At 46.1% G+C, this 26299-nt stretch overlaps 3 protein-coding genes across 3 annotated transcripts; 1 reads left to right on the top strand and 2 right to left on the bottom strand.

Annotated features, from left to right (window-relative positions):
• Window positions 1-3594: 3594 nt before the first annotated feature.
• On the top strand, window positions 3595-7671 carry LOC127344605 (replication protein A 70 kDa DNA-binding subunit C). The gene is made up of 8 exons (XM_051370915.2): window positions 3595-5449; window positions 5577-5841; window positions 5937-6033; window positions 6110-6246; window positions 6419-6488; window positions 6567-6681; window positions 6757-6902; window positions 7013-7671. Exons 1-8 carry the CDS (start codon window positions 5294-5296, stop codon window positions 7467-7469), a joined length of 1443 nt encoding a protein of 480 aa, XP_051226875.1. The 5' UTR covers window positions 3595-5293; the 3' UTR covers window positions 7470-7671.
• A 3622-nt stretch (window positions 7672-11293) lies between these two features.
• Window positions 11294-12562, bottom strand: LOC127340070 (UPF0481 protein At3g47200). The gene has a single exon (XM_051365849.1). The coding sequence runs from the start codon at window positions 12560-12562 to the stop codon at window positions 11294-11296; it is 1269 nt and encodes a 422-aa protein (XP_051221809.1).
• An 11210-nt stretch (window positions 12563-23772) lies between these two features.
• On the bottom strand, window positions 23773-25725 carry LOC127344604 (probable WRKY transcription factor 65). Its single transcript, XM_051370914.2, has 2 exons — window positions 24994-25725; window positions 23773-24751 (listed from the first exon to the last, which is right to left on the bottom strand). Exons 1-2 carry the CDS (start codon window positions 25287-25289, stop codon window positions 24133-24135), a joined length of 915 nt encoding a protein of 304 aa, XP_051226874.1. The 5' UTR covers window positions 25290-25725; the 3' UTR covers window positions 23773-24132.
• Between the last annotated feature and the right edge of the window lie 574 nt (window positions 25726-26299).

Raw genomic sequence — 26299 nt, 5'->3', positions numbered from 1 at the left:
TATCCGTTTTTCTTCCAAGAATCTAGTGGAACCATCAAAGAGGCAAATAAATTTTATGAAATTTGCAATATTGTTTACATTATCATATTAAGATAACACTATAAATTGTGTGCCACACCAGAACAAGATTTTCGCTACATGTTTTCTCGAGGCGACTGGGATTGGTGGCAACCATGGTTACCAGTGATAACATGACAAATACAACACAAGATTTCAGAACAAAATTCATATTTTGAAATTATTTCAATATTCTTGATTACCATCCGCCGCCATACCTAGGTCATTTTTGCAATGAGGGAGGGGAGTGGGTTCGAATAGAGAGATGGGGGAGATCGATAGAGGTGTATGGTTGGCTCGATGTTTAGGCTCAACCTAAATTCAAATCGGACCAAGATTTTTTGGCTAAGGTGTTAATTTATCGGAGGGGGCTAAGAAATCCGGTAATCGTGGTAATTCAACCGGTATCCAAAATACCTACTTCAGATAGCTATTTTTAGGCCCGTTAATGTGGAGGAGCGGAAAGGCGAAACGCGAGTTTTATCTTTTTCACAAAGTAGTTCTCTGACTTGATTTACAAAACCATGGCAAGTTCGCTCTTAAACCTCCTTTTGCACTTGCATCACCACAATTAACTAGCATGACAATAAACATGTACAAAATAAAATGTTACATGTATATACATAACTTACTGCTTGTTGTGACTGAGGCATTGATAAACATATATCTATGTTTAGTTTTGGAAGTGTTCACAGAAAATGCTCGGAACTCCTAGGCTTTTGTTGTTGTAGGAAAACTCTTCCTCTGAACCGGCAAACGTATCAGCCGGGTCAAACAAAGCCCCCCTTCCCACCTCACTACCAAGGCCCCATTTCCCACTGCTTGCTCTCCTCTCTTTACCCTCCCTCCCTCCGTTGCCTACACACACCAGCGTAACACACCGACTCAGTCCCCTGCCTTTGCTTAGTCGAAGCCAACATGCCTACGTCTTTGTACTACATTTTCCCCGTTAAGCTCACTAGTTGCACGTCCTTTATCACTTGCGTGTGCTAACCATCATCACCTATGGGTCCTACTCCATCTGTTGTGGGCCCTGTTCTGACACAACCACACACATGAGGGCATGTGGCCTGGAGGTCTCCACAGCTGCCCATCTCTATGGTCAACGCTTCCATGGCATAGCTTCAAGGTAGGCACAAAATCGGGATCTCCAACACGGATCAGGTCCTTAGGAAGATGATATTGGAGTAGGTCGGTATGGGAAGCACCTAATCTCGCTTCCACAAACCTTCCGCTTGGTGGATTCTTGTACGGGGGAGCTAGATTGGCCATGGAGGTGACTCCACGCTCTATGGCGAAGTTCATTTTTTGGGATTTTTGCCAATGTCGCATACGGTGTTATGATTTGCTACATGTGTGCACCATTTTTGTTGTGTATGCACGGGGGAGCTAGAATTGGCCATGGAGATGACTCCACGCTCTATGGCGAAGTTCAATTATTGGGATTTTTGCCAATGTCGCATACGGTGCTGTGATTTGCTACATGTGTGCACCATTTTTTGTTGTGTATGCACTGGTAAAGTACTACAATAATTTATGCACACTATGCTATAGAGATTGCTCCCATTGTTGCATATGTATTCATGCAATGTTGGATGGTGGTGTTAGGCACACATTTTGTCTGTATTGATTTGTTTGAAGCATACTACACATGATTCATACATTTTGCTCCAAACAATTGGGGATTTGTTAAATAATGTATCTGTTTTTATTACATGCACATGCTCAAAATGTTGCAAAAGTTTTCACAAGTTTTAAAGATTGTGACACATTTTTGATATTCTTCTCCAATCACATGGGGATTTGTTACATACGATATATATTTTCTACATGGGCACAATTGAAATGTTGAAAAAAAATTACATGCAGCAAGTTTTTATTTATTTACATAAGAATGTTGCAAAACAAAGTCATGTTTTTCAAAATTCTATATAAATTACAAAAATTTCTACATGGGATTTTGTTGTTGTTACGATGATCAGGCACGCCGAATTCATTCACTTAATGCATCGAATTTCTCTAAAGGCGGCTCATATCTTGCAGTTTATTGCGGGGTGTTGACAGATGTTTAGCACTTGCCTTGTATTTTTAAGGCAACTCATATGCCTTTACTTGGAGTTCTAGCACAACATTTTCAACTTTGTCTTTTTGGCTAGGTAAGATGCGGCCCCGGTTACCCCTAATCGTCACTTTTCCCTGTCATTCTTCATGGTAGAGCCTGTAGGTCATTCTTAGCGGCGCGACTGAATCGGACCATGCGAAGCGCATTAGACCTCGCCCAACCCATTAACATGGTGCTTTGTTGTAAGGGATCCGTACAATATTTCCCATAGATATTTTTCGCTGCTGTTCGACTCTACAAGCTACACTGGTTTCAGCTGGTTTTCTTTTACGTGTTTAGCCTATTTAAATTTAAATTTCTTTTTCCCCTTTTCTAGTTCTAATGTTTTCTTTTTCTTTATCAATAGTTTGTTTTGTACTTTTTTTGAGTTTTTATTATTCTCCATTTTATGTTCTTCTTTTCCATCACTAGTACTATTATTTAAAAACAATTCATGTTTTATTTTCTTTTGCTTATGTTTTAAAAAATATAAGATTTTTTTTGTTTTGCAAAACCATATTTTTTTCCCATCAAACCCATGTTTTTATAAATCTGTGAGTGTACTTTTCTCCAAACCAGTAAATATTATTTCCAAAGCCATAGATATTTTTCTGAAACCATGACCATTTTACAGTTTTCGAACATGTGACCAATTTTCTAAATATAAAATAAATATGTTTTTGAATCCATGAACAATTATTTTGAAATCCCATGTGAGCATTTTATCGAACCCATGTTTTTATAAATCAGTGGGTGTACTTTTCTCCAAACCAGTATACACTTTTTCTAAAGCCATAGATATATTTTTGAAACCATGGCCATTTTACAGTTTTCAAACATGTGACCAATTTTTTAACTCGTGAACAGGGGCTGAGCTCTATAGGCTCACCCTAATGCACATGCATCAAGGTCCAAAAAATACTTTAGCAGTACTTTCCAGATTAGTAAGGCAAATGCATGAGGGTAAGCTAAGAGAAGTACATCATGGAGGCACAATTTCAACTAGGAAGGCTACAAGCTTGATCGTGCATCAGGGAAGATTTCCCTCTAGCTCCGCCCCTACTCGTGAACGTACCTTTTTCCAAAAAAAATGTTCATTTCAAGAAATAGAAAAAGAAAGAGAACAAATAAAGAAAAAGTAAAACAAAAAATTGAATAAAAAAGAAAAAAGTGCAAAACGGTAAATCAGAAATCAGAAAGAAAAGTAAAAGAAAACAGAAAATAAAAACAGTACTCTAGAAGAAAAACTGGAGCCGAAAAACTGGATCAGCCCGGCATGCCTGCTCGAGAAAGGAACACAGCATTGCTCGAATAACTGGGCCTGGGGCCGTGGGCCATCGCGTAATGCCCTGTGCCGCTGTGCGGCGCGAGGCTTCCGCGCCGTAATGGGCGCGATTTGCGGTTGTTCAATCCGCCCCACTCCGTACAAAACAGTCTCCTCCTCTTCCTTCTCCTTGATCCTTCTTCCTTCTCGAGGAAGCCTGTTCCTGGCGACTAGGGCGAGGAGAAAAGGAGTTCTACATCTACCACTTCTGGTCCGTATAGTTTTCGTTCTCTATCCTCCAAGGGGAAATGAGCAGCCTCTCTTTGCACAACTAAATTTCATCTAGATTCTCGTGTTCTCGCAACCAACTTCTCTCGACGTCGTACGGTTAGCCTCCAACGATCTCCTTGAATAGCGCTTTGCCATTCGTAAATAGCTTTAAGATTCTACTACGATGTTAATTTTGTTATGTGAGTCGGCCTCGGTGTGTGGATGGCTGAGTTATGATCTGGACAATTATTCGGGTTTGTTTTTGTTTTCCGTGAGAATCTGTAGTCAAGTCGATTCATAGCCTATGTAGGTTTGCATCCTGTAGACGGACAAAAGCCTCATTGTAGTTCTTCTCTTCTGCTTATTTGTTTTGCCCTGGTCCCCTAGGGTTTTGGATGTTAAAGTCATTTGTTTGCATCATACTGTATTCTCTTTATCGAAAAAAATCATACTGTATTCTCGTTGCTGATGGAAAATCGTATTGGGATGTAACCACGTATATTCTTCGTAAAGGAGGTTATTCTGATTTTCCAAATGCGCCATCTATTCTCGGAACTCGCATTAGCATTTTTTATCTAAGCACTTTATTTGAGATCACTGTTAATATCTATATATACACGAAAAATAGAATAAATTTCATCCCAAAAGTAGATTTACAGGAAACACAACTGATATCTTTTCATAAGAAAGAAAAATCAGTGAGTTAATACGCATGTCTAGCAAGCAAATTATGATGGGAAAGTAACCCTAGTCCATAAGTGTTGTGGGTATACTTCATGGGTGTACCATCGAAAGTGCCTAGATCCGGCAAGCCCGGGTGGCTCACAGACGGTGATGTGGCATGTGGCCCATCGGGCGGCCCAGTTGCTATTGATCATGAAGGATGAAGTCCAGCCCAGGATCAGTAAGCCGGATCCTAACCGACCTTCGGAGGAAGCCGGATCCGTGGAGGCCCATCAGGAACCCGGATCCAGTACGACGTAGATGGAAGGCGGATCCTTGACGTACACGGCAAGACATTGTACTGTAGTTAGGCAACCCGTAATCCGGCTAGGACTCTCCATGTAAACCCTAGATCCGTGCGCCTTTATACGCCGGATCCCGGGAGCCCTAGAGGCACAACCACAACTCATTGTAACAACGCGAAAGCGCCCAAGCAGCAGTAGGCCTGTCATCGTGCAGGTGTTCCGAAGCTGGGTAAATCGCGTACCACCGTCCCGTGTGCACTCCGCCCTATGGCCCCTACTTCTTCTCCCCCTCGTGAGGATCCCTCCTCCGAGATACCGTCGAATAGGCAACGACAATAAGGTTCCACGCTTTCAGATTAATGGTAAAAAAGTAATATTGGGCAATCTTAAGCTTCTCCATTTGTGGGATTAACACACATCAATGCAATAGATTGGTCACTGTATTTCCTCTCTCTCACAATCCTCTAAAAACTTGTAATGGATCCGGATGTATTCCCAGGCTTTTTGATTATAAAGTTGTTCAGGCCGGCGACCCGGTCAAAAACAAATATTGGTCACTATTTCTCTTTTCTCTCAAAGCTAACGTGCAGCTTCAGGTATATGTAGCATACGCTTGAAGCAATCAAGGCCAAAATGGGTTCAGCTGAGGATGAATTCACCCCACTTTCTCAGTTAACCGATGAAACGGGAAAATGTAAAGTTCGGGTGCGCATATCACGGATATGGGAATCCTTCAATCCAAAATATAACATTTTTTTGGGTCTCGACAGCCTTCTGATCGATGATCAGGTGATGCACTCCCTACCTTAAGATATACAGCCAACGGATGATCACATTGCTTGCTGGCTACTAATGTCAAATTGCCATCCTTCAAGTTTTCAACGCTATAATTCTTCAGGTTGTTTTCTACCTGTAGGGTGAAACTATGCAGGCCCGTGTGCTTCCCAATGATATCAAACTTTTTGAAGAGCGGCTAGTTGAGGGGAAGGTCTATGCCTTATCGAATTTTACAGTTGAGGAGACGGACATGAGCTGTAGCAATGAGTGGATTATGTATTTTAGAGAGCAGACGGTGGTCAATGAGATAGAAGGAGATATTGATTCGATACCCCTCCACAGTTTTGAGTTCGTTAATTTCAAGGATCTCCGTTCCAGGCGCGACAACAATAGCTTAATGACAGGTAGATTCCCTTGGAACGGAATAAATCATCAGAGTTATACGTGCCACATGCATATGTCATTCTTTTTCTTACATGTGCTGATTTAAATTATGCAGATGTTCTGGGCCACATAGTACATGTTGGGAAGCTACAGAAGTTCAAGAAAAAATCCCGCCATATACAAACCTGCGATGCAACAATTCGAAATTTGAGGTAACAAAATACAGCTTTTCTTTTGGATGATTGACTTGCCTTGATTACTACTCACTGGCGGAGTTACCATTTATAGCGGAAGGGAACTGAATGTCACACTGTTTGGAGATATCGCTTGCGGTTTTGCTGAGGATATACTCGAAAAAGGCCTAGAAGCCTCAGTTGTTGCTGTCTTTGCAGGGATGCGCGTTGATTCCTATAACTCACATTTAGGTTAACCCTTGATCCATCCTTTAATTGTTTGCTTCTACCATCTGGTACTTTCGAATCATATTCCTTTCTTTTCTAGTAAAACTTTATTCTGTCTATCATTCGACACAGTTATAATGTGTACTCAAATCTTTTGGTGCATTTGTTTTGAAGTCGTGATATTTTGGTGTTATAGTTTGCTCTACAGCATCGTCAAAGTACTATCTAGATTTGGATATACCAGAGGTGCGAGACTTCTGTGTGAAGTGAGTGGACTTGATAAATTTATACCCACATTGATGATTGAGCTAAGATGGTTTGCTAACTGGTTCATGTACATGCAGTTTGCGCATTCAGCAAGCAAACCCTGTTCCTAAAAAAAGTGAAGCTCAGAAGTTAGCCGAGAGTTGGCGAACTATCGAACAACTAAAAGGCCTCGATCGAGAGGAGTATGACGATGTAAATTAAGTTGCTGCTCTTCTCGTGATGTTCAAAGCTTAGTTGTTTTACTCACATATCTATCTTCACTTGTAGGATACCAAGTTCTTGTGCAGAGTCTCCCTGATTGATATTGATTGCACCAGTGGTTGGTGTTATCCTGGATGCGAATTCTGCGATAAGTCACTGGGCAAAAAATACAGGTGCAGCCGATGTGGCCCGGTTAAGAAGCCAATTCAAATGTAGGGAGCGGCAAGGCTATGCTGCCATTTTCACACTGTTGTTCTCCATCTATACTTGTTCCTCAATTGCTAAGTCACTAATTACCAAACTGGTTTTCTGGGCACTTAAGGTACAAGCTGAAGGCAAAGGTGCGAGATAATACCGGCATAATGAACTTGATGATCTTCTGTGAGGTGGCGGAGAAGCTGGTCGGTGTCTCTGCGGAGAAGCTCGTTGATGAGATCAAGGAGGATGATGACTGGTACACCCTGCCAAAAACAATCGCGGATCTTCTTGGCTCGACCCACACCTTCCAAGTATTTGACAAGTACGGTAATGGGAGCTTCTCGGTGTGGTGGATCATGGATCATGTCAGCGTACCAGTCGCTGTTGCCACCACTGGGCGATGCACGGTGGAGCCTGTCCTTGAGGACAGTGTTAACATGGCGAATCCTACTCCAACCATGACTCAACGCAGAGTGGATCATGTTCGTGTGGGCAGAGTTACCACCGCAGAAGCAAGGCCGAAATCCACTAGACTCCGGATGCCGAATAAGCGTCTGAGAGGTGACGACTGGATCAACTAACGGATTGTGCCATTCTGCGACTGTTTAAGTGTATCCAGGCTAATGCATCCTCTAGGATTAGGCAATGGGTCCTTGTGTTTCTCTTTCTTCTACCCTGGAAGGCTGGAACAGCCCTGCTGTGATTCGATCTAGTTTAAGTGCTGGGTAACAGACCTTTGAACACAGTTTGCTTTATCATTGTTATAGAAGAACTTCTCTCCAACTATGGGGCAGAACATTTGGGTATTAATGGAAGACGACCATTTACAACTGACGTTCCTATGAATCCATGAACATAAGATGAGAACACACAAATTACAGATTGGACGGTTGGTAAAGAGTGGATAACTCTTATTAATTGCATGTAAAAAAAACTCTTATTAATTGGTTTTACTACTGAACAAGGTTAAGAACATGTGCCCATCACCGGGTACTATATATACAAAACCTTATATGCAGGCAGCTTGCTCATACACTACGGAACCAGTCAAGGGGCCAACGGCCGGCGGCCGTCGGCACAGCCTGAGCCTGCCCTGCCGTCGGCACCTCGCCGTCGGCACAATGTGGCCTCGACACACGTCTAGCCGTTGGCATAGCCTGCTGCCCGACGGTGGGTCCGAGCCGTCGACACAGTTACAATCGGCACAGTCGCCGCGGGCCCCACAACCTGGCTAACGGTCGTTAGCCGAGGGAGGAGCCTGTGCCGACGCGCCATGCATCCACATGGTAAGTAATGAGCCGTCGGCACAGGTCCGACGGCTCCGGACGGACCCGGCGAAAACCTGCCCAGTTCTTATAATTTGGCACGGGCAGGGGGCTGTGCCGATGGCATTGCTGTCGGCACAACAGCTGCCATTCATTTTTTGGAACCTGCCTGCGATACGATAGTTAATTCACAATAAATATAGCAGTAAATATAACAGTTCAGTAGAATAAAATGGATCAAAACAACATCATCCTCGTCATCATATAAAATGTAGCAACACCATCATCATCATACAAATATGTAGCACGACACATGGTAGCAACACCATCATACACCGTCGACAGGTACACACGATGGACACACACCCGCTAGACGCCTAGCTAAGGAAAACTAAGATCATGGGCTCCAAGCAAGTTCTTGGCTCGTAAACTCGAGCGTCCGACCTTTGTCGAGGTAAACCGAGGTAGAACAAGCACCCGAACCACCGCCAGCAGGAGAAAAACCTGAAGCACCGGGAGAATGGCGGCCGGGGTGCATCGGTGTGCCCTCGCGCGATGAACCAGGAGAGGGTCGGTTCCGCGAACTTCCCGTTCCCTACGTGCTTGACAAGAGTGAGCATCTTAGCCATGTGAAAGGAAAACGGTGACAACTGGTTAGGCACAGAACTTACCAGAGTCCGTGCGTAGTATGTGGCTGCGAAAGCTTCCCTCGATGGGCACAGTGGAGTCAGGCCCGGCCTAGGTGGCTCATCTTCTGGAAGTGGGATCCTCTCTCCAGTCAAGAAAAAACGTCATGAACGCCTGCAAGATAGTTTAGATGTCAATCCTCTAAGAAACTGAAAAAACGCCTTAGGTGATGGATGGTCTATCCACAAATTACGCTGCCATCCATGTTGGATAAAAATACCCCTCTCAGTGTCCTCCAACCATGTTGATATCTCCATAAATAGGTTGTGATACTCTACACGCTGAAGATACGACCATGAACATTGCAAAGTGACCAAATAATGGCAAGCGCTCCCACCCGAGTAAGTATTTTAAACCTATTATCCATACAACTTAGCCAATTGTTGAATATATTAGCAACACTACATGGCGGATATAATGTAGAAGAACCTACTTGGTTGTCAGAATAGATCTAGCAAATTTGCATAGGAAGAATAAGTGTTTGATAGTCTCTTCATGGTGACAGAAGATACCATGCAAAAAACCTTAGTCTTTAGCAGAATCTTCATTTTCCATTTTTATTACGAATCCACATAGAATTTACCACTCTCATGTAGATTTTGCATCAAATGGACCGAAGCTTGACGCTGTAGCAAAGCATTACATGATGCTAGCCTAGGACCAACATGATCTCTTCTGTATGTCACATTTTGTGGTGAAGACTCCAACACCTTAGCGATTGTATTGCATTTGACACACAATATTGTACAAAGCTGAATATGTTCTCGGAGTGGAGCATTACCTAGCCACTTATCTTCCCTCAAAGCTATTTCTGAGCCATCCTTAATTGAGAACGAACCATATGGAAAGAAGTATTTCTTTGTCGCCATTAGACCAGCCTAGAAATGCAAGTCTCCGTGTTTTCAATAAATCTGAGATAGTGCTGGTCAGCCCAGAAATGCAAGTCTCCATGTTTTCAATAAACCTGAGATAGTGCTGGCCTCACTTCAATTCATCGTGAAGTCCCCTGAGATTTCAGGACTGGCTACACATCCCAATCTCTGACGGCTATCTATTATGCTGTTGTTAATACCCGTGCTGCTCTTTCAGGCTTTGTTGCCATGAAGGCGTAGTTCTTCGGAAGTGTCTGTGCTCATGAGTCCAACGTTGGGGTGTCTCCTCATGTGGGGTGGCATAGTTATCTTGCACTGGCCAAGGGTTGGCTCTTCGCTTCCGCTGGTGATGGTGCTGTCTTGTTGGGCGTTTTTTTTTTTGGAAAATCCACCCGGCGCAAAACTACGAACGACATTCCCGGCATCGACATGCCTGCAGGGCATCCCTCGCGATAAGGAGAACGAGACGATGGAGCCCACATACCACCGCTTGGCACGATGAATGGGGGCAGGAGTGGAGGAGGCAGATGTCGGGACTGAGAATGGAGACAAGCCTACCCAAATCGTTGAGGATTCTTCCTATGCGAGCACGAAATGAGTACTAGATTAACACATTAATTAGATTAGCAACAGCAATTCATACCGTAATAGAAAAAAAATACGGATCTAAAAAAATTACAAAGCTATCCTTGGGCCCAATCAATTTTAACCATTAGATCTGACATATACTACACACTTTTAAATGTGTAGTAGGATGCACTGTAAAATCTCCCTATAACAATAATACTCCTGTGTTACAGAACCGTCGCAGACTGGCATCTATGATCTAAACTTGCTCAAGTATCTATAGTATCCACATATTATGGCCATGGTATGCATTCCACATTTTTTTTTCCAGATGTGCATACCCACATGCATGGTTGGTGGAACACTAGGTAGATCTCACTCTCACATGAGACAGATGTACAGTCACAACCAACCATATTACATTTATTCCACTTACGGTAGTTGCTAACCAGGGAAGAATGGAAAGGACACTCAAAGCTACGAGCATAACTTGTAGAACTCACTCTCACATGAGACAGATGTACAGTCACAACCAACCATATTACATTTATTCCACTTACAACAGTTGCTAACCAGGGAAGAATGGAAAGGACACCCAAAGCTACGAGCATAACTTGTAGAACTAGTGGCATGCAAAACAACCGTGAAAACATGATTGGCCCACATATAGGAAATACAAGGTTTTCATCATTTGCTCGACTTACAGATATAATGAATTTTATCTTTGGCATATATATTGAAGGTACATATTATCTGAAAAATAATGCCAATTCATCATAGAGCAAGCTAGCTATCTTTTTTTGAACACCGCCCCGAGGACACCGGACAGTGTAGCAAGGATGGAGAGCGCTCCGAGCATGGGTTTCTTGTACTTGTGCCAAAATGCGCGCACCTTGACCCATATCCATCTCTTTTGCTTGTACATCTCAACATCACGAATACTGCGGTGATACAAGGGCCCCTTTGTGACGCGAAGGCTGGTGAAGAAGTCGAGCGAGATTGTAATCTTTTAAGTTAATCAATATATCTCGTTCGCAAAAAAAAAAAGAAGTCGAGCGTCTCCTTGTCGGTGAGTCCTCCTCCTCCTGGCAGGAGACCCCTGGATCGTAGCTCCTGCACATCCTCCTCCCTATCCATTAGCATGCTGAGGAGCTGGATATACGAGCAGACTGCACTATCTTCTCCATGGCCAGGTCGAAGCTTTGAGGTCATCTCGAAAGCTGCCATGTTGAAGAGGTAGCTTGCACGCGAATATGTCAGTACTATGGGCGGCAGGAAGAGCTCGGCAGAGAAGCTCCCTTCCTTGAAGCCCATGTCCGCGAGTTCCGTGGTTTTGCTGGGTGCGAGCTTGATGCCCATTGCTGTAAGCTCAATGGCACCAAGAGAAAATGATACCACTTTGGCTTCTTTGTGTGGTTGGTACATCTGGGATTTGTTTGTCCCTACAATATAGAATCGGACGTAGCCAAGGAGATGCGGCGGATTGTACGGAGCAGTAGAATCATGAACGGCACAAGATTTGGCTTCGAGATCATCCATTAGCGGAGTGTGGGAGGGGATGTTGTGCAGTTTGAAACCTTTAGCGAAATTCTCCAAGTTCACGGACGTGAACCTCGCGAGGGTTTCAACCACCACCCAGGGGAGCTGGTTCTCAAGAAGCATGATGTCATGAAAGATGTCACCCTTGTTGGACTTGAGAAAAAAGTCCAACCACGGGTGCATCTGCATCGTGCCTTTTTCGCTGGCCATCCAAAACATGAACTGCACCAAGAAGCAAGCATCATAAAACATCATAGGCAGGAAGTTGTCATCCTCGGTACCTATCATTGTGTCCTTGTCGTAGAGCCTGCGGGCCTCTCCTGCGACTGCGGCTGAGACGACCGCATCATACATCTCTTGGACTGAGAGGCCTGCGTGCTTGATGCAGCTGTAGGCGGCCACATGCTTCGCCTCCTCCGCCTTCTTGAGGTGGTCTAGGCCATGGTGGTATGGCCCGATAGACACGATCGTCGGAACTGTGTAACGGTAGCCGAGTTCTCGAATGCTTGCAGGGTACCTATGCATCTTGTTTCCCCACTGGTCATTGTCATGCTCAAGCTCTAGTGCTTTGCTCTGGAAAATAGCAAATGGATCATCATGACTGGGTGTGTCTGCAGCTGTATGCTGAACCAGCTGCTGCCCTGTGCTGGAGCTAGCTACGGACGTTTCTTCTAAACGTGTCATCTTGGTTGGCTCGAACTTACACGACACAGGGACGCCAGGAATCCATACAGAGTGTTCCATGGACAAATCGGCTGGCTGATATTTGCAAGGTGCCCATACTTGAGGTTCCATGGTTCAATCAGCCAACTGAAATTGTTTGCAAGGAAAGAAGTGGTGAAGGAAATTGGAAGTGAAGAGTGAAGAAATAGCGAGGATCAGATCACAGGAAAACTACTAGCTACTAGCATCAGCACTAATCTCATGGAGCGGAGAAGACTAATTCATTGCTTTGCAGGGAGCGGAGAACCTGTGCACATGAAAGAGAAGAAAGTGGAAGACTGCTAGAATCGACATCTAAAACTGGGGCATGTCTTCTTATTCCTCTGGGTTTGTCACTCCTCTTATAGTCGAACCGGCTGGCCATGTCATTTGTTTATGTCTATTCATGCAGGTTGCAGCTGTCTAGCTGCCTCCACTTGTTCTGCTTCTTTTTGTACTGTACAACTTGTTATCCTAAGCTGGTGTTCACATGGTCATTGTAGACCATAATAGGACGGGCATTGCATTGTATTTATGCAAAGTGTAAGTACATATATACATTAGCACAAGGGAGCAAGGCCTGGTCCATTCTGCTTCTTCCATTTTTCAGGTTCCTTTTGTTTAAACCTTACTCTTTCTTGTCTGCGGGATTAAATCAATAGTTCAAGATTGGGCGTCGCACACAATTGAAATGGGTTGTCGCACACGATAAACCTAACAATTGCGCTATGCAAGGGTGGGTGATATGTCAAAACAAAGCACACGGTTTTTTTTACAAAGAACGTGTGAGACACGATAAACCTAACAGTAGCGTTTCTTAGTTACGTCTTTGTTTCTGTGAGGAAATGAAGGTGAAAATTCCTTTCAATTTTGCATCTTCGTGAGGATATTAGGTTTCTCCATTTATCCTTACGAAGACACGACTAGAAATAAGTCATGTCTCCGTAAGAATATGAGATTCCTCCATTTATCCTTGCGAAGATATGAATAGAGAAGTTTAAGGTGCGTCGTCTTAATGTTTTGCAACTGAGTTCCTTCCATGTTTCTGCGACCGTGCCATTGCATGTCTTGCAAACAATTAACAAGAAAGTGAGAAAATATTAACAAGAAAATAATTATCAATGATTTAAAATCCAAATAATTAGTAATCATACGTTAGAACGCCGAGGCAAAGCGATCGCGAACACGGCGACGCACACCTTTGCTTTCCTTTATCTTATGTAGAGTTACCAAAATAAAATCCCTATTACCAAGTGTATAGATTAGAGATGGAGATAGCTATGGTTAAACATCACACTATCAAACGAATGAACAAACAATATATATGTCTCATATAGGCAGTAAGATGATTTTGTGTCTACCACGTCTGAAGACGTATAGTTGTTCGACAGAACTAGGTAGAGACAAATCCATCTCGCTAACATTTTAATCATTGGTATCATAACCCAATCAAGATCGAATAAATATATATTGGATCTGCGCCAACACACTATTACATTTGCACTAAGCAAACTAATGGATGTAAATATGACATTACTGTATCTGCACTAAGCAAACTAATGGATATAACTAATGAATAAAACATAGATCTAAATCACAATATAATCCAATCCTGCCAATGGTGCTGTTTATAGTAGATTTGCGCTGTAAATATGTAAACATGGAAAAGATAAGAAGCAAATTTGCGGGAGGGCGATGAAGCATTCTTGCGCCGTCGTGGCCATGGTGGAGATCGTGGCCATTGCCATGGTGGAAGACGAGGACGAGGACGAGGCATCATGTGCAGGACCGGCCTCCAAAAGCGTGGATCTCCGTCCAGAAACTAGGTTTTGCCTCACCGACTAGGTAATCTTTCGGGGTGATCTCTTCATCGTCGTGGATCTAAGTAGAGGAGCGGTTGTGGTATGTGGAGTGGAGTGGAGTGGAGTGAGACTGGACAAGGACGAAGACCGGTCCTAATTTATAGTAGAAAAGACAGCTGCAAGGGTTTCTTCCGTCCGACATGATGGGTCCACATTTCTGACACGATGGAGAAAGAGTAAACTGTTTAGGACTTGTGAGCAAAAAACACACGGTTGTTTCGTGCAAGAATCTTGTGTGCTTACATCACATGATTTTGAAGTAACAAATCGTGTGTAACGAGGTGTGAGGCCATTGCACACGTTTGTACTTCAACTCAACTCAACCGTGTGTGATGTATCAATTCTTGAATGCAAAACGATGCAACTTCATTCATAATTTCAACCATTTATATTAGTCCATTACATCATCTCTATATTGAGGCGATCCATAATGCTATCGTAGCCGACTAGATGCTAGTGCTTCGTAGTTATATCGAAGTTTAGGCGTGCATCTAGAGCTGCATACTTGAGGTGATCATAGTCCAATGGGAACTCGGACCAGTTGTCGTATCGAATGGAATTGCGAGGCTTCTTCACAAGTTTTATCCCAATGTAATGGTTGGACAGAGCGTAGAGTGAGGAGGATAGTTCTTTGTCAGTTGCGAGGCCTCGGAATGGCTGTGAGGCCGTAATACTTGAGCATCTTCAGGTCTTTGCCGATAGCAGTGTCATCGAATCTGATTGACTCATTCGTAAGGAATCCCTGAGGGCCTCCAGAACTGCATTCACATGCACAATCTGGAAGACGAACACCTCGTTGGCGAGGTAGAGTTGGAGGACGGCGGCGCGCTGGCTCTGCTGGAGTGGAAGGTCCTTCTGGCTTACTGGCTTCGCGATGGTGAACTCGCAGTCCAAGCCAACACACTTGGTCGGAGCGGCGTCGAGGTACTTTTCCCTCACACTGTGGATCCACCTCTTCACCCTCTCAGCACAATGGGTGAGGTCACTTAGAAGGTCATGCCTTCGTCGCCGAAATGGTACAACCTGGAGGGTGGTACGAAACCCGCCATTGGGGCACAGGCTTCGTGTTCTTGGATTTTGGTGGGCGACTTCGACGGTGACAGACACGTGGATGCGTGGCTTCTTAGTCATGTTCTTGTTCTTCTTCGGGCATCGTCGACGATGAGGCCTTGAGGTTGTGCTTTGGCTTCAGCCATGGTCATCCCTTGCCCATGGCTGACATCATACGACTGCTTATAAAGGGACGAGGCGGCCTCCATGAATGCTTGTGGATCTTTCCATGTGGTTGCCATTGATGACGGCGTGAAAGCCCAAGCGCCGTCCGCCAGCGCTGCCGCTGAAGCCAAAACGTGTCATTGAAGGCTACTAGGCCGCGGCAGTGATGCGGCCACCCAGGGAGGGCATCGATTCAGTTGTCACGATCGCCGCCAGGCAGGCCCAAGGTAGATGGTGACGGACGCTTGGTACGTTCGCGCCGTTTCTGCGTGGACGCATTCACGGCCCAAATTTAGTTAAGGAATGTGTCCGGGCAGACAATCCAATCACTATACATCAGCCGCTAGGCTGGGTCAGACGCATTCAGTGATCTGTCATTGACTGCGCTGCACAGGCCAAGACCGATACGGAGGTGAACAATGATGTACATCCATGATCTATAACTTCATTGGTTCCCCATCGAGTATGAATAGTTCTCTCACCTAATTCATACGCCATTGTTCTCTTTGTTTATAATCATGTTGCAACAGTCAGAAAAAAGAGGTTGACACATCGATCACATGCTTGTGCACATGTATTCGGGGCAACAACAGGCAGTATAATGCATTAGGTTCGTACCAAATACAGACTAAATTATAAGTACTTTCCTTGACCAGATAGCTGTATATTGTTGGCCTTTCGGAAGACTCCGAGTCTGAGAGAACAGTCAGCCACCATGATGTATTTGTAAGAAGTCCCATTGGGTAGAAGATGTAGGGTCCGATTCGTTTCAGAGCTACTTGACCAGTTTGGGCGATGGAGAGTGGACTTACTGAATCAATATTTTATGCCAGTTGATCTTTCTAAAATATTGAAGATAAATCCTTCTTCAAGGCTAGAGGAAGATCATCTTGCCTGGGCACCTGTCAAGCACGGCCTATTGACAGTCCGTAGTGCACATGGACTTGCGATGGAGGATATCTTGTGTGAATCGAATGTGTCCACAAGTTCATCATCTGATGGTCTGAGAAAAGTCTGAGACTTAATTTGGAAATCAGATGCACCAAAGGTGCAACACTTTGCATAGCGCTCCCTGCCTACATGGCGGAATAAATATAAAGGTACACTTTAGGTTAATGATCAATGCCCAGTTTGTGGCACGGAAGATAATTTTCACCCTTTTTTTAGTTGCACACTGGCAAAGATCTTTTGGAACTTTATGGCCGAAAAGTGGCAGCCTTTTTGCCCCAAGAAAAGTGGCAGCTACCCCCCCTTAGCTTCTATTCAGAATACGGCCACTGATTGGCTTTTGAATTTTCTTGTTAATCTGCCAGATGGGATTATATGCAAGGTCTTGATGACCTTACGGAGAACATGGTATATTAGGAATGAAGTTGTGCATGGTAAACCGCCTTCTTCAGTGGAAGTTTCTCGGCGGTTTTTGATTAGCTACACCCAGTCCTCATTACAAATTAGTTTGGTTGGGTCAGTCTCCGGCTGAGTTGAGTATTCCCCAAGACATTATGAATTAAATAAATAGTGGGAAAGTTCTAAAAAAAACTAAATCGCATTTGTTCTAGAGCAAAAAAGATAATCGCATCTTCCTATCGTCGAGTACCGCATTGAGCAGGGGAAAGAAAATCCCCAAATCGCACCATCTCTTCATCCTCCCTCGATGTCCGTCTCCGCGCTTTCCTCGCCAGCAGTCGCCTCCTCTCCCGTATCCGCCTGCTGCACTTCCTTTCACTGGAGTCGGAAGATGTTCCACCGTCGGCAGCCACGCATCCTTCCACTGGAGCCGGAAGAGGCTCACTCGGTGCTGCCGCGCGTCCTTCCATCGGAGCCGAAATAGGCCGGGCAGAAGTGCCCCCTCACCAGCTGCGTCAACTCCTTCCGCCAGAGCCGGAAGATGCCCCCTAGTCAGTAGGTTCAGGCCTCCGCCGCACGCGAGATAGGGAGAGTCACGGGAATATGAGGCTCTCTCCAGTCTCCTGACAGCATCAGCCTCCTCCGCGAGTTCCCGTCGGCATTGCAAAGCGGGTTAGGGCTGCCCGCGTCCGCCTCCTACAATATGACCCTGCGCTGCCTCTCCTTGCAAGCCATCGGCGACCACGTCGCTCTCCAGCCGGCTCCAGCCTGCTCTGATCTACTCATCATGTTGTAACATTGGCTCACGGAGTAAGCAAGAAGTGTCTGGAGGCATCTGATCTACTATATTGTTCATGGCGAATCCGGCTGTTCTGAGTCGTTGGATCTAGGAGATCAACGGCTGAAATTGACGTTTTAGAACCAATTCAAAACTGGTACATTATATAATAATAATATAGGGGTATAGGTTAGATATCACCCAGGAGAGGATATTACTAAAGAAAAAATCATCTTGGATGTTGAGGAGAACCCGTTCCATACGGTGAGTGCTAAGGATAATGTATTGACACCACATTGGAACCCGCCCCCGGTAGGCTGGGTGCAAGCTAAACACTGATGGTTCTTTTGGAGCTGAAGGTGATGCTGGGGCTGGCATGATTCTTTGGGATCATAATAGGGACATCATTTTGACATAGTGCTGTCAGCTATTCTCATGCTGGGATGCACTTGGTGCAGAGCTCAATGCAGCTATAGAGGGCCTATCGTTAGCAATACATTGGTGCAATCAACCTTTGATTATGGAGAGTGGAGACAGATTGGTTGGGGACAGCCAAGATGTTGGGTAATAATGATATTGATCGCTCAGTCTATATCACGTTGATAGAAGAGATCAAAACTTTGATAAAGGTTCGTCAAACTTGTATTACTCATATCAAAAAATGCCAGAATAATAGTAGTTATTTCTTAGCAAACTATGCTAGAACTAATGCTCATACGAGAGTAAGGTTCGCGTGGTCCAGAGGGTTTAATAAACATATGCCATAGAGATTGTAATCTTTGATGCTGTTTGAGTATAAAGATTCATTCGCAAACAAAAAAGAGGTCTCATTGGGTACACAAGTTGCTCATCTTTTCAATTTAATACTCATGGATTTGGGCCTTACCATGTATGGAACCAGCAACTGCAGTGGAGAAAAAGGCCAATTTTACACATCAACGATCAAAATCATTGTAGCCTAAACAACAATAGATTTTTATTTGTTCCTTCTAAAAGCCAAACTATGTTTAGCGAGAAATTTCACAGGAGAAATAAATAATTTTTAGGCAACACGTTTATATAGTATATATATCATGCCTTGGTCTCATGAATGCAGAAAAGGAGAAAGGACACCTGAATGTTGGAGAAAATAAGCAAAATTCCATTCTCCTGCTGCAACTGTCACCTCAAGGATTTCAACAACGACTACAACTGTTGTACAAAAATGCAATTGATTCATCCATTTGTCGACCACTGCAAAACTAAGGGCAGAGCTGAAACAATTGACCCGGTCATGTGATTGCTCTGCTCCCTCACCTTGCCGCTGTCGGCCAGCCGTGCTTCTATGTGTTCTATTCCATGTTGCGACGACATGCCGAAGAAATCCATTAGAAAATGAAGAAATTTAAACTACAAAGAATAAATCTATGTAACGAAAATAGTTAACATTGCTTGAAACTTTGGTTAATGGTGGTGATGACAGCAGTGGTGCCGTGGTGGTGATGTCAAAGCTGGTGGTGCTTGATTATTATGGGGCATTCGATACTTTTTGGTGATGTTTGATTGCAACTTTTAGATCAAAAAATATTCTTAGTTTAAATCTGAATGTTTAGAATTTGAAAAGTATTGTCTAACGTTACATATTTTCTACAAATGGAGCTAATGTTATAATGAAAGCTAGTGTGAATGTTGGTAAAATGGAAGTGAGAAAATTATTATCTAAATGCATCGACTATCCATCACAATGAATATTCTGTTGGAAAATGCTTGGGTTCACCTGGGGGATCATGCGCAGTGCGTCCCCCGCATTGACCAGATGACACACATCCATGTCGGGTTGATTACAAGTGAGGCAATGTGGCTAGGGCCCACCCCAATCTTATATTTTCTCAATTTTTCTGCACAATTCTCCCTCATGTATTCTTCTCATAGATCAAATCGCCAACGGGCATGGTGTCGTGTACCTCCACTTTCCGACCACCGATGCCCTACATCTCCTGTCCTGCTGACCACCATCGATGCCCTACGTCTCCTCTACCCTCACCTCTTCTCGACTGGCGGTGAGGCTTCAGAAGGCAGACGATCGTGCCGCCTGCCATGGGTGGCGGTGTTGTGACGAGCGTCGTCGCTGCTGCGACCGGAGTCGGATGCTGCAAATGGCAGGGACGACGCGACGCTACCACCTGTGTGGTGCCCTGCTACCATCAGTGGCAGACGTTTGTACCGACGGTGTGTTCTGTTGTGGTGGTGATGCTACCAGCAGTGGCCGGCGTTGCTACCGGTGGTGGGTGGTGTTTTTGCAAGCAGTGGGGGGTGCTGCTACCATCAGTGGTTGGTGTTGCTACAAGTGTTGGGTGGTGGTGCTGTGAGCCATAGGCGGAGGTGCCATCTATGGATGGCAGTGCTACCAGCCGAGTTTTAGGATGCTGGATAAGGGTGGTGGGCGATGCTGCTACCTGTTGTGCTACCAGATGCATGCAGTGATGTTCTGCGACTTCTCCGCGACTTTACGACGATGGTTGGGGAAAAGGCATAGCGACTGGAACGATTGTTCTTAAGACGGACGGCCATGGCTGTGTGTTTATGGAGAGGGGATTCCGTTGGGGCTTTCTGGAGAGGGGATTCCGTTGGGGCTTATTTGGTGAAGGAATAGCTAGCAGAGGTCCACAATTGACTTGAAAAAAGAGACACTTGTCAAACATGGTAGGCGGACGCTCAATTCTACACTATGCGGGGTTATATAAAGGGAATATATTAATATCAAAAGATATCAATTACACCTAGTTTCTGCAACAACGCTCCAGTGGCAGTACGGATACACACAACTAAAAAAGAGTAAAGAAATAAAAGTCCCGCTAGAGCATTCCAGACCTAGCAACAGCAATATGACCACCACCGTGACAACACCTGAAATACAAACTCTGCAAAACCGACGGCTCTAAGAAGGAAACAGTGCACCAGCGCCGTCGTCGCCCGACCAAATGTCTTAGGTTTTCACCGTGAAGATAGTCCCCACTCTCAAAACAATGCCTCCAACAAGACCATTGCCAGTCACAACCAGCTAAGGCCAGACCTTGGGTTTTCAACCCTATGTGGTTTTATAGTACGAGTTACATATGATCATGCGGATGCTGAACCATACCGCAAAATCGGTCTGCGATTTTTTACTGGATCTGCTACAGTTACTCTTAGGTCTGTTGGAAATAAACTAGCTGTTAGGATATAACTCAGTTTCGTCAGAGTTAGGTTTTAAGTTTCAGTTTCGTTGGTCTTATCCATTTTCAGTTAGAGTTTTTTACCCGGGCGAAAGACGACGATCTCGTCCGCCAATCTAGTATCTCCGTGGGCATGCTCCAGCCTCCAGGTCGTTAGATGACACGACCCAGTCGGGGGCATGGCGATCCTCACGACACTACTCGCTTTCTGTTGAATATAAAGGGAAGAAAACCAGCGACAAGCAACAAGTTGAACACTGCACAAGAACTCTTTCTTCTTCTACCTCTGAACACTCTATCTGCGTGTCTGTGTGTGCGGGTCACCAAAATTCAGTAGGTTGTAGGCAACAAGCAAAGGCCGCAGTTCTGCATCACTGGGCAAATCTCCTTTGGCAGTGTGCCCAGTTGATCGCCACCTTGCGCGGGTGCGAACACTGCCAAGGAAGACTAGCCCGGCAATGCATGCGTCCTAGTACTCCCCGTCCTTCTCGTTTTGGAAGGACACTCGTCCTATGTTGAGGTTGAGGGTTTTGCACTTGGTGTCACTGACTCGCTGATACGTTCCAGGTTTTGCCCCTACATATTTATAGATGCAGACGTCGTCTTGCACGGGCATATGCAAATACATTTTGTACTAGGAATCGGCATGATCCGATTGTAATATCCGATCGCCTGATCAAGCATTCGAGCAGGCGTGGCTTGCCGCAGTTAAGCTGGCTCTGATCTTCCGTTCCTACGACCTTACTAAATCTCTTTGAATATTCCTGATATGCCGCCCGTGGCATATTCGGCAGAAATATGATGTAGTGAAAGGAGCAGCAGGCATACATGCACGATGCGCTCCGGTCTGTCTGCTCCGGACATGCAACCTGAATACCTCAATTGAGAGAACTTGTGATTTCGTTCCTAATCTCCTTTGTTTCAATTTTTAGGGAGCGGGCGGATATCACTTGTTGGCTGCTCGCATATGCAAAGGGTACGTGCACGTGTGTACGGCTCTTGGGGCGTGTAAAGTTTCTCGAATTTAGGAAAGCTATCGTTCTGTTGCACTCATGGCGAAAGGCCATGCCTCGCCAGTTGCAAATGGGGAAGATCCTATGGAATGTGCCCTCAGCTCACTAGACAACAGCCAGGTCCAGTCCTTAGAGAATCGACCAAGCGAATCTGAAGGGCAAGAAGAGCTGCAGAGAAGCCAGGCAGCACACCAAGAAGAAACTCGATCTCTTGCTTTCGGAGGGGAATAGGTCGCCCAAGAGGGACCATGCTTTCCATTTTGGAAGCACATTCCGATCCATGGGGGAAAAGCAAAATCTGACCGAAGATCTCTAGATCGCCGTCAGGAAACGAAGCTCCCCTGGAATAGTCCTTCTCTCCGCTCAGTCCCAGCATATGCCGCGCAGGATCCATTTCCCGAGGCCGGTTTGGCGCTATATATGCCAGTCAGGCGAGAGGAAGGAGTTAAGCATGCACTCGTCGACACTTGACAATCATCGCAGAAAGCACCGGCAGCAGAGAGGTTCCTGATCCGGCCGCGCGGACTGTGAATTACAGGGCGGTTCTCCTTGGGCACAAGAAAGCAGCCATTTCATTGCAATGCAGCAGGCCGTGCTGAATACCCATCGATCTAGGCTCTGCTAGCTAGTGCCAAAGGAGAATTGCCCTGCGATTTGCCTCCGTAGAATTATCCCTTGTGCTGCTTTCTTGAATTCTTCAGCATGTGCAAGCTCTTCGTGGCTTCCTTGCTACGGTAGTATACTTATCTGGCTCCATTGTTCCGGCATCTTTTGCTTGTGCTTTGCAGATTGTAAGTACATTTTGCAGTTGTTTGTACATTCAGATCGAAGCCTCCATTTCAAGCGTGTCGGTGCTGGTTGCCACGTTCCGTCAGCTTCTCCGTGTCCTTGGGAGCGAAACCGGTAAAGTTACTCAAGTACTCTACTTCATGATCTCTGCTCCAGCTAATGCGGCAGCCTAGTCGAGGTACCGTACACCATTAATTTACCTCTAGATTCGATCTGAGCTTACAAAACATCAGTAATCGGTGACGGTGAGGCGCTTAGATGTGGGGCTTACCGATTACAGGAGCACCGCTTACTTTGGGATTGTTAAGAACCCTTGTGCGCGACGCCCGCGATGCGTGCAGCGTGCTGCGGTGGTGCCACCATGCCACTCTCCGACTCTCGCTCCACGTTTTTCTTTCACAAGAAGCGAATACAATACTCCCGCTTGCTTAAATTTTACTTCTTTCTCTAGTATTTCGTATTACCCGAGTGACTGGTGCCAAGATGGTCTCGGATCCCCAAACTGTATGGGTATGGCCGGGCCGTGTACCTATCTTTGCCTAATTTCCGGTTGCCAGCGATCTTGCTGCACATATTAATTAATGGCATGAGTTTTTCCATAGAAAATAAAGTTAGTCAATCCATCTGATCGAATAGTTAGCTATCAAACATGCTATGGCCGCACGCAAGAGACGTCGATCGGCTTTGTGTGTGCAAGTGAGACTGCAACTCACATCGGAAGAGGGAGTCAACCAATATGTTTATCGGCAAGTTGCTGCCAACTGCTCGCTGTCACACGCCAAACCGCAGGAAAGTCGAGCCCACGGTTCATACCATTGGATACCAGATGTGAAACTGACCCATGTGTAGTATATACTAGCAAAACTAGCTAGTGTATCTTTGATTCCTTCTAGTTTCGTCAGGCTGTGAGTGAATCCTTCACCTCAAAGGCAGCTAGAGTTTCAGAATGCATCTGACGAGAAATTGCTAGTACTTTGTGTTTTCACGGTCATGAACAATTCAAGTTTATCCTTTTAGGTGTCATGACAATGACCTTGACCTAGGTAATCTAGCATTGCAAAAGTCGAAGAGCTTTTCTATTTTTATTTGTATGCGTCTACGATAGACCGGAGTATTTGAATAGTGCTACAAGACAAATGATTCAACCAAACCATTGACAAAAGGGGTTTTGTCGCTCTCAATCCCTCGTCCAATCAACTCTGTGCAATACTATTGTTTCAGATTCTTCTCATCTTCTGTGTGCTAATGTATGTGGTACAGTATGATTAAAAGAACCAAAAGAAGGTGGTGAGGAAACTAACCAACAAAGGGCAAGAGAACAAGAAACCAAAACCCCATGAGTTTATCTGCTCGATCGATCTTATTGGATGACCATGTCATGTACGTCCCACATGTCAGATCACGTACGTAATGCTCATGTCATGGCAGTGCCCTCCGCCGGCTGCTCGACCTTGACACCTCCCGCCAGGCCGTTGCGCCGGAACACCATGGCGCATTCCGGCAGCTCGCCGAGCCCCGCGAACATGGCGTCCTCCTCGCTCGTTGTTCCTCCTTCCCCGCCTAGAACGTCCCCGAACTCGTCGGGAAGGAGCGAGGCCGTGCCGACGGCCGCTTTGCCGAAGAACATCGGCCCGTACATCAGCATGTCGTCGGCCTCCTCGACCTCGGAGGGCGACGACGACGAGGTGACGGTCACGACGTCGTAGAGCCACCGGAACTCGTCGTGTACCTCGATGGCCGCAGGCGCTGGGCGGCTCTCGGTGACGATCTGGTGGCCGCCGGCAACGTTGGCGCCTTGGTGCGTGTTGTCGGATGGATCCGCTGGCTGATCATGATCAGGCGGCGGGGCGGGCTGCTGCTGCTTGTGGATGGGCTTCTGGTTCTGGACCGGGCGGTTCTGCGCCCTCGCCACCGCGCTGGAGTGGTTGTGCTCGTAGGAGTAGGTGACGAGCACCATGTCCGGGTCGGCCTGGCTCCTCTCCACCTGCTTCCTCGCCGGGCACCCCTTGGAGCTACTGCACCTGTAGTAAGCCCTGCTCGCAAACACCAATTGCAACCCAAAACCTGGATCAGTAAACCTCTCTCCGTGTGCATACACGAGTAACACAACTCAACACTGCATGACAATGACAAGATCGAAGTCGATCCCCGAACAGCACAAGGCCGTGTCACGGCCGGAAGCAAATTAATTCTGTCCCAATCCCAATCCCATTCCCCCCAACTCCCAAATAATTGCAGAGTTATTGGTGGCTTAATTAGTTCACAGTACACGTACCTTGGGAAGGGGGAGCCCTTGATGGGCTTCTGGCCGTACTTCCGCCATGCCCATGAGTCGGTGGGGGTGTTGCCCTCGCCGACGCCCTTGGGCCGCGGGACGCTCACGTCGGCGAGCGGCACGGTCACCACCCGCTTCTGCAACGACCGCCTCCTCCCGGGAACGCTAGGCGCCGACGACGTGGCCGTCGACGGCGCCGCTGGCGGGGACCCCGGGCTGCTGTCAGCGGAAACCCCGTCACCGCGGGCTTTGTGCTCGCCGCCGGACATCGCCCCGTCGCTCCACTCGCTGTCCATACGGAAAGCAAGAACCGGAGAAGCACTAGCTAGCAGATGGCAGTGCGGATGGACGAAGCAGCTAGCTAGCAGGCGGACGCCGGAGCTAGAGGTTTGGATCGACGCCACCAGCTAGGGACAAACCGACGATCCGCCGGATATAAAGAAGGAAACGTACGGCGAGGTGGAAGTAAACAAACGCGAGGGAGGGCTGTGCGCCTGTATCATGTGCCGTCGTGACGCTAGCTGTGGTGTTCAGTTCAGTTCGTGGGGGCGCGATTTAGGGTGGGGGAGAGGGGAGAGGTGGGGTTGTGGGCGCGCACGCTGCGATGGACGACGGGGATTAAACAAAAGGGACAGGCTTGAGAAGATGATCATCGACCGTGTGACGGCGACGCCTCCCCAACTATCTCATGCATCCAAGTACCATCTATCAGTCAGCTGCCGCTTCTCATCGACCGGCCGGCAAGTAGACGAGTCGTCGACGAGTAGCAGCACATGTTGGTAATATCTTATGCGCAGGAGTAGCTGTCACCGGCGTTTCGACCGGAGGATAATTGAGGAGAGGCGTCGTAGGGAGTATTTAAGACTTCAGAGCTTTCTAGAATCTGTCATCGTCGTCGTCAGTAAGGCGATGGTAATTCTGGTAAAGACCTGGTGTTCTCTTTTTGCTTGGAGGAGAAACAACGACGTCGCTCGGTGATGAAAATATCCATATCAGATTTGCCATGCAAGTTTGACAGTTCTAACCACGTACAACCGGCCAATCACCGCTTCTCCAGCGAACATTTTCATACCAGATAGTCAGAGACGCATTGCGCGTTCTGCCTCTGCCCCATGCATGAAGCTCGATCAACCGTGCCTGACATGATGCTCATTCGAATATCCTATGGCTAAACCCGTTCAGCTATCGCATCACCATCCCCTCTATTTTTTCTTGGTTGCTTTCTTTAATCCTCGGACGTTCTCTTACTATCGATCTCGACTTGTTCCTCCCACTCCGGTCTCAATTATGAGGTGCATTCTTTCAC

The sequence above is a fragment of the Lolium perenne genome, chromosome 3 (genome assembly GCF_019359855.2).
Source record: "Lolium perenne isolate Kyuss_39 chromosome 3, Kyuss_2.0, whole genome shotgun sequence".
In the NCBI taxonomy this organism is placed as follows: domain Eukaryota; kingdom Viridiplantae; phylum Streptophyta; class Magnoliopsida; order Poales; family Poaceae; genus Lolium; species Lolium perenne.
The sequence above is the reverse complement of the archived record's forward strand: the minus strand, read 5'-3'. Positions and strand labels throughout refer to the sequence as shown.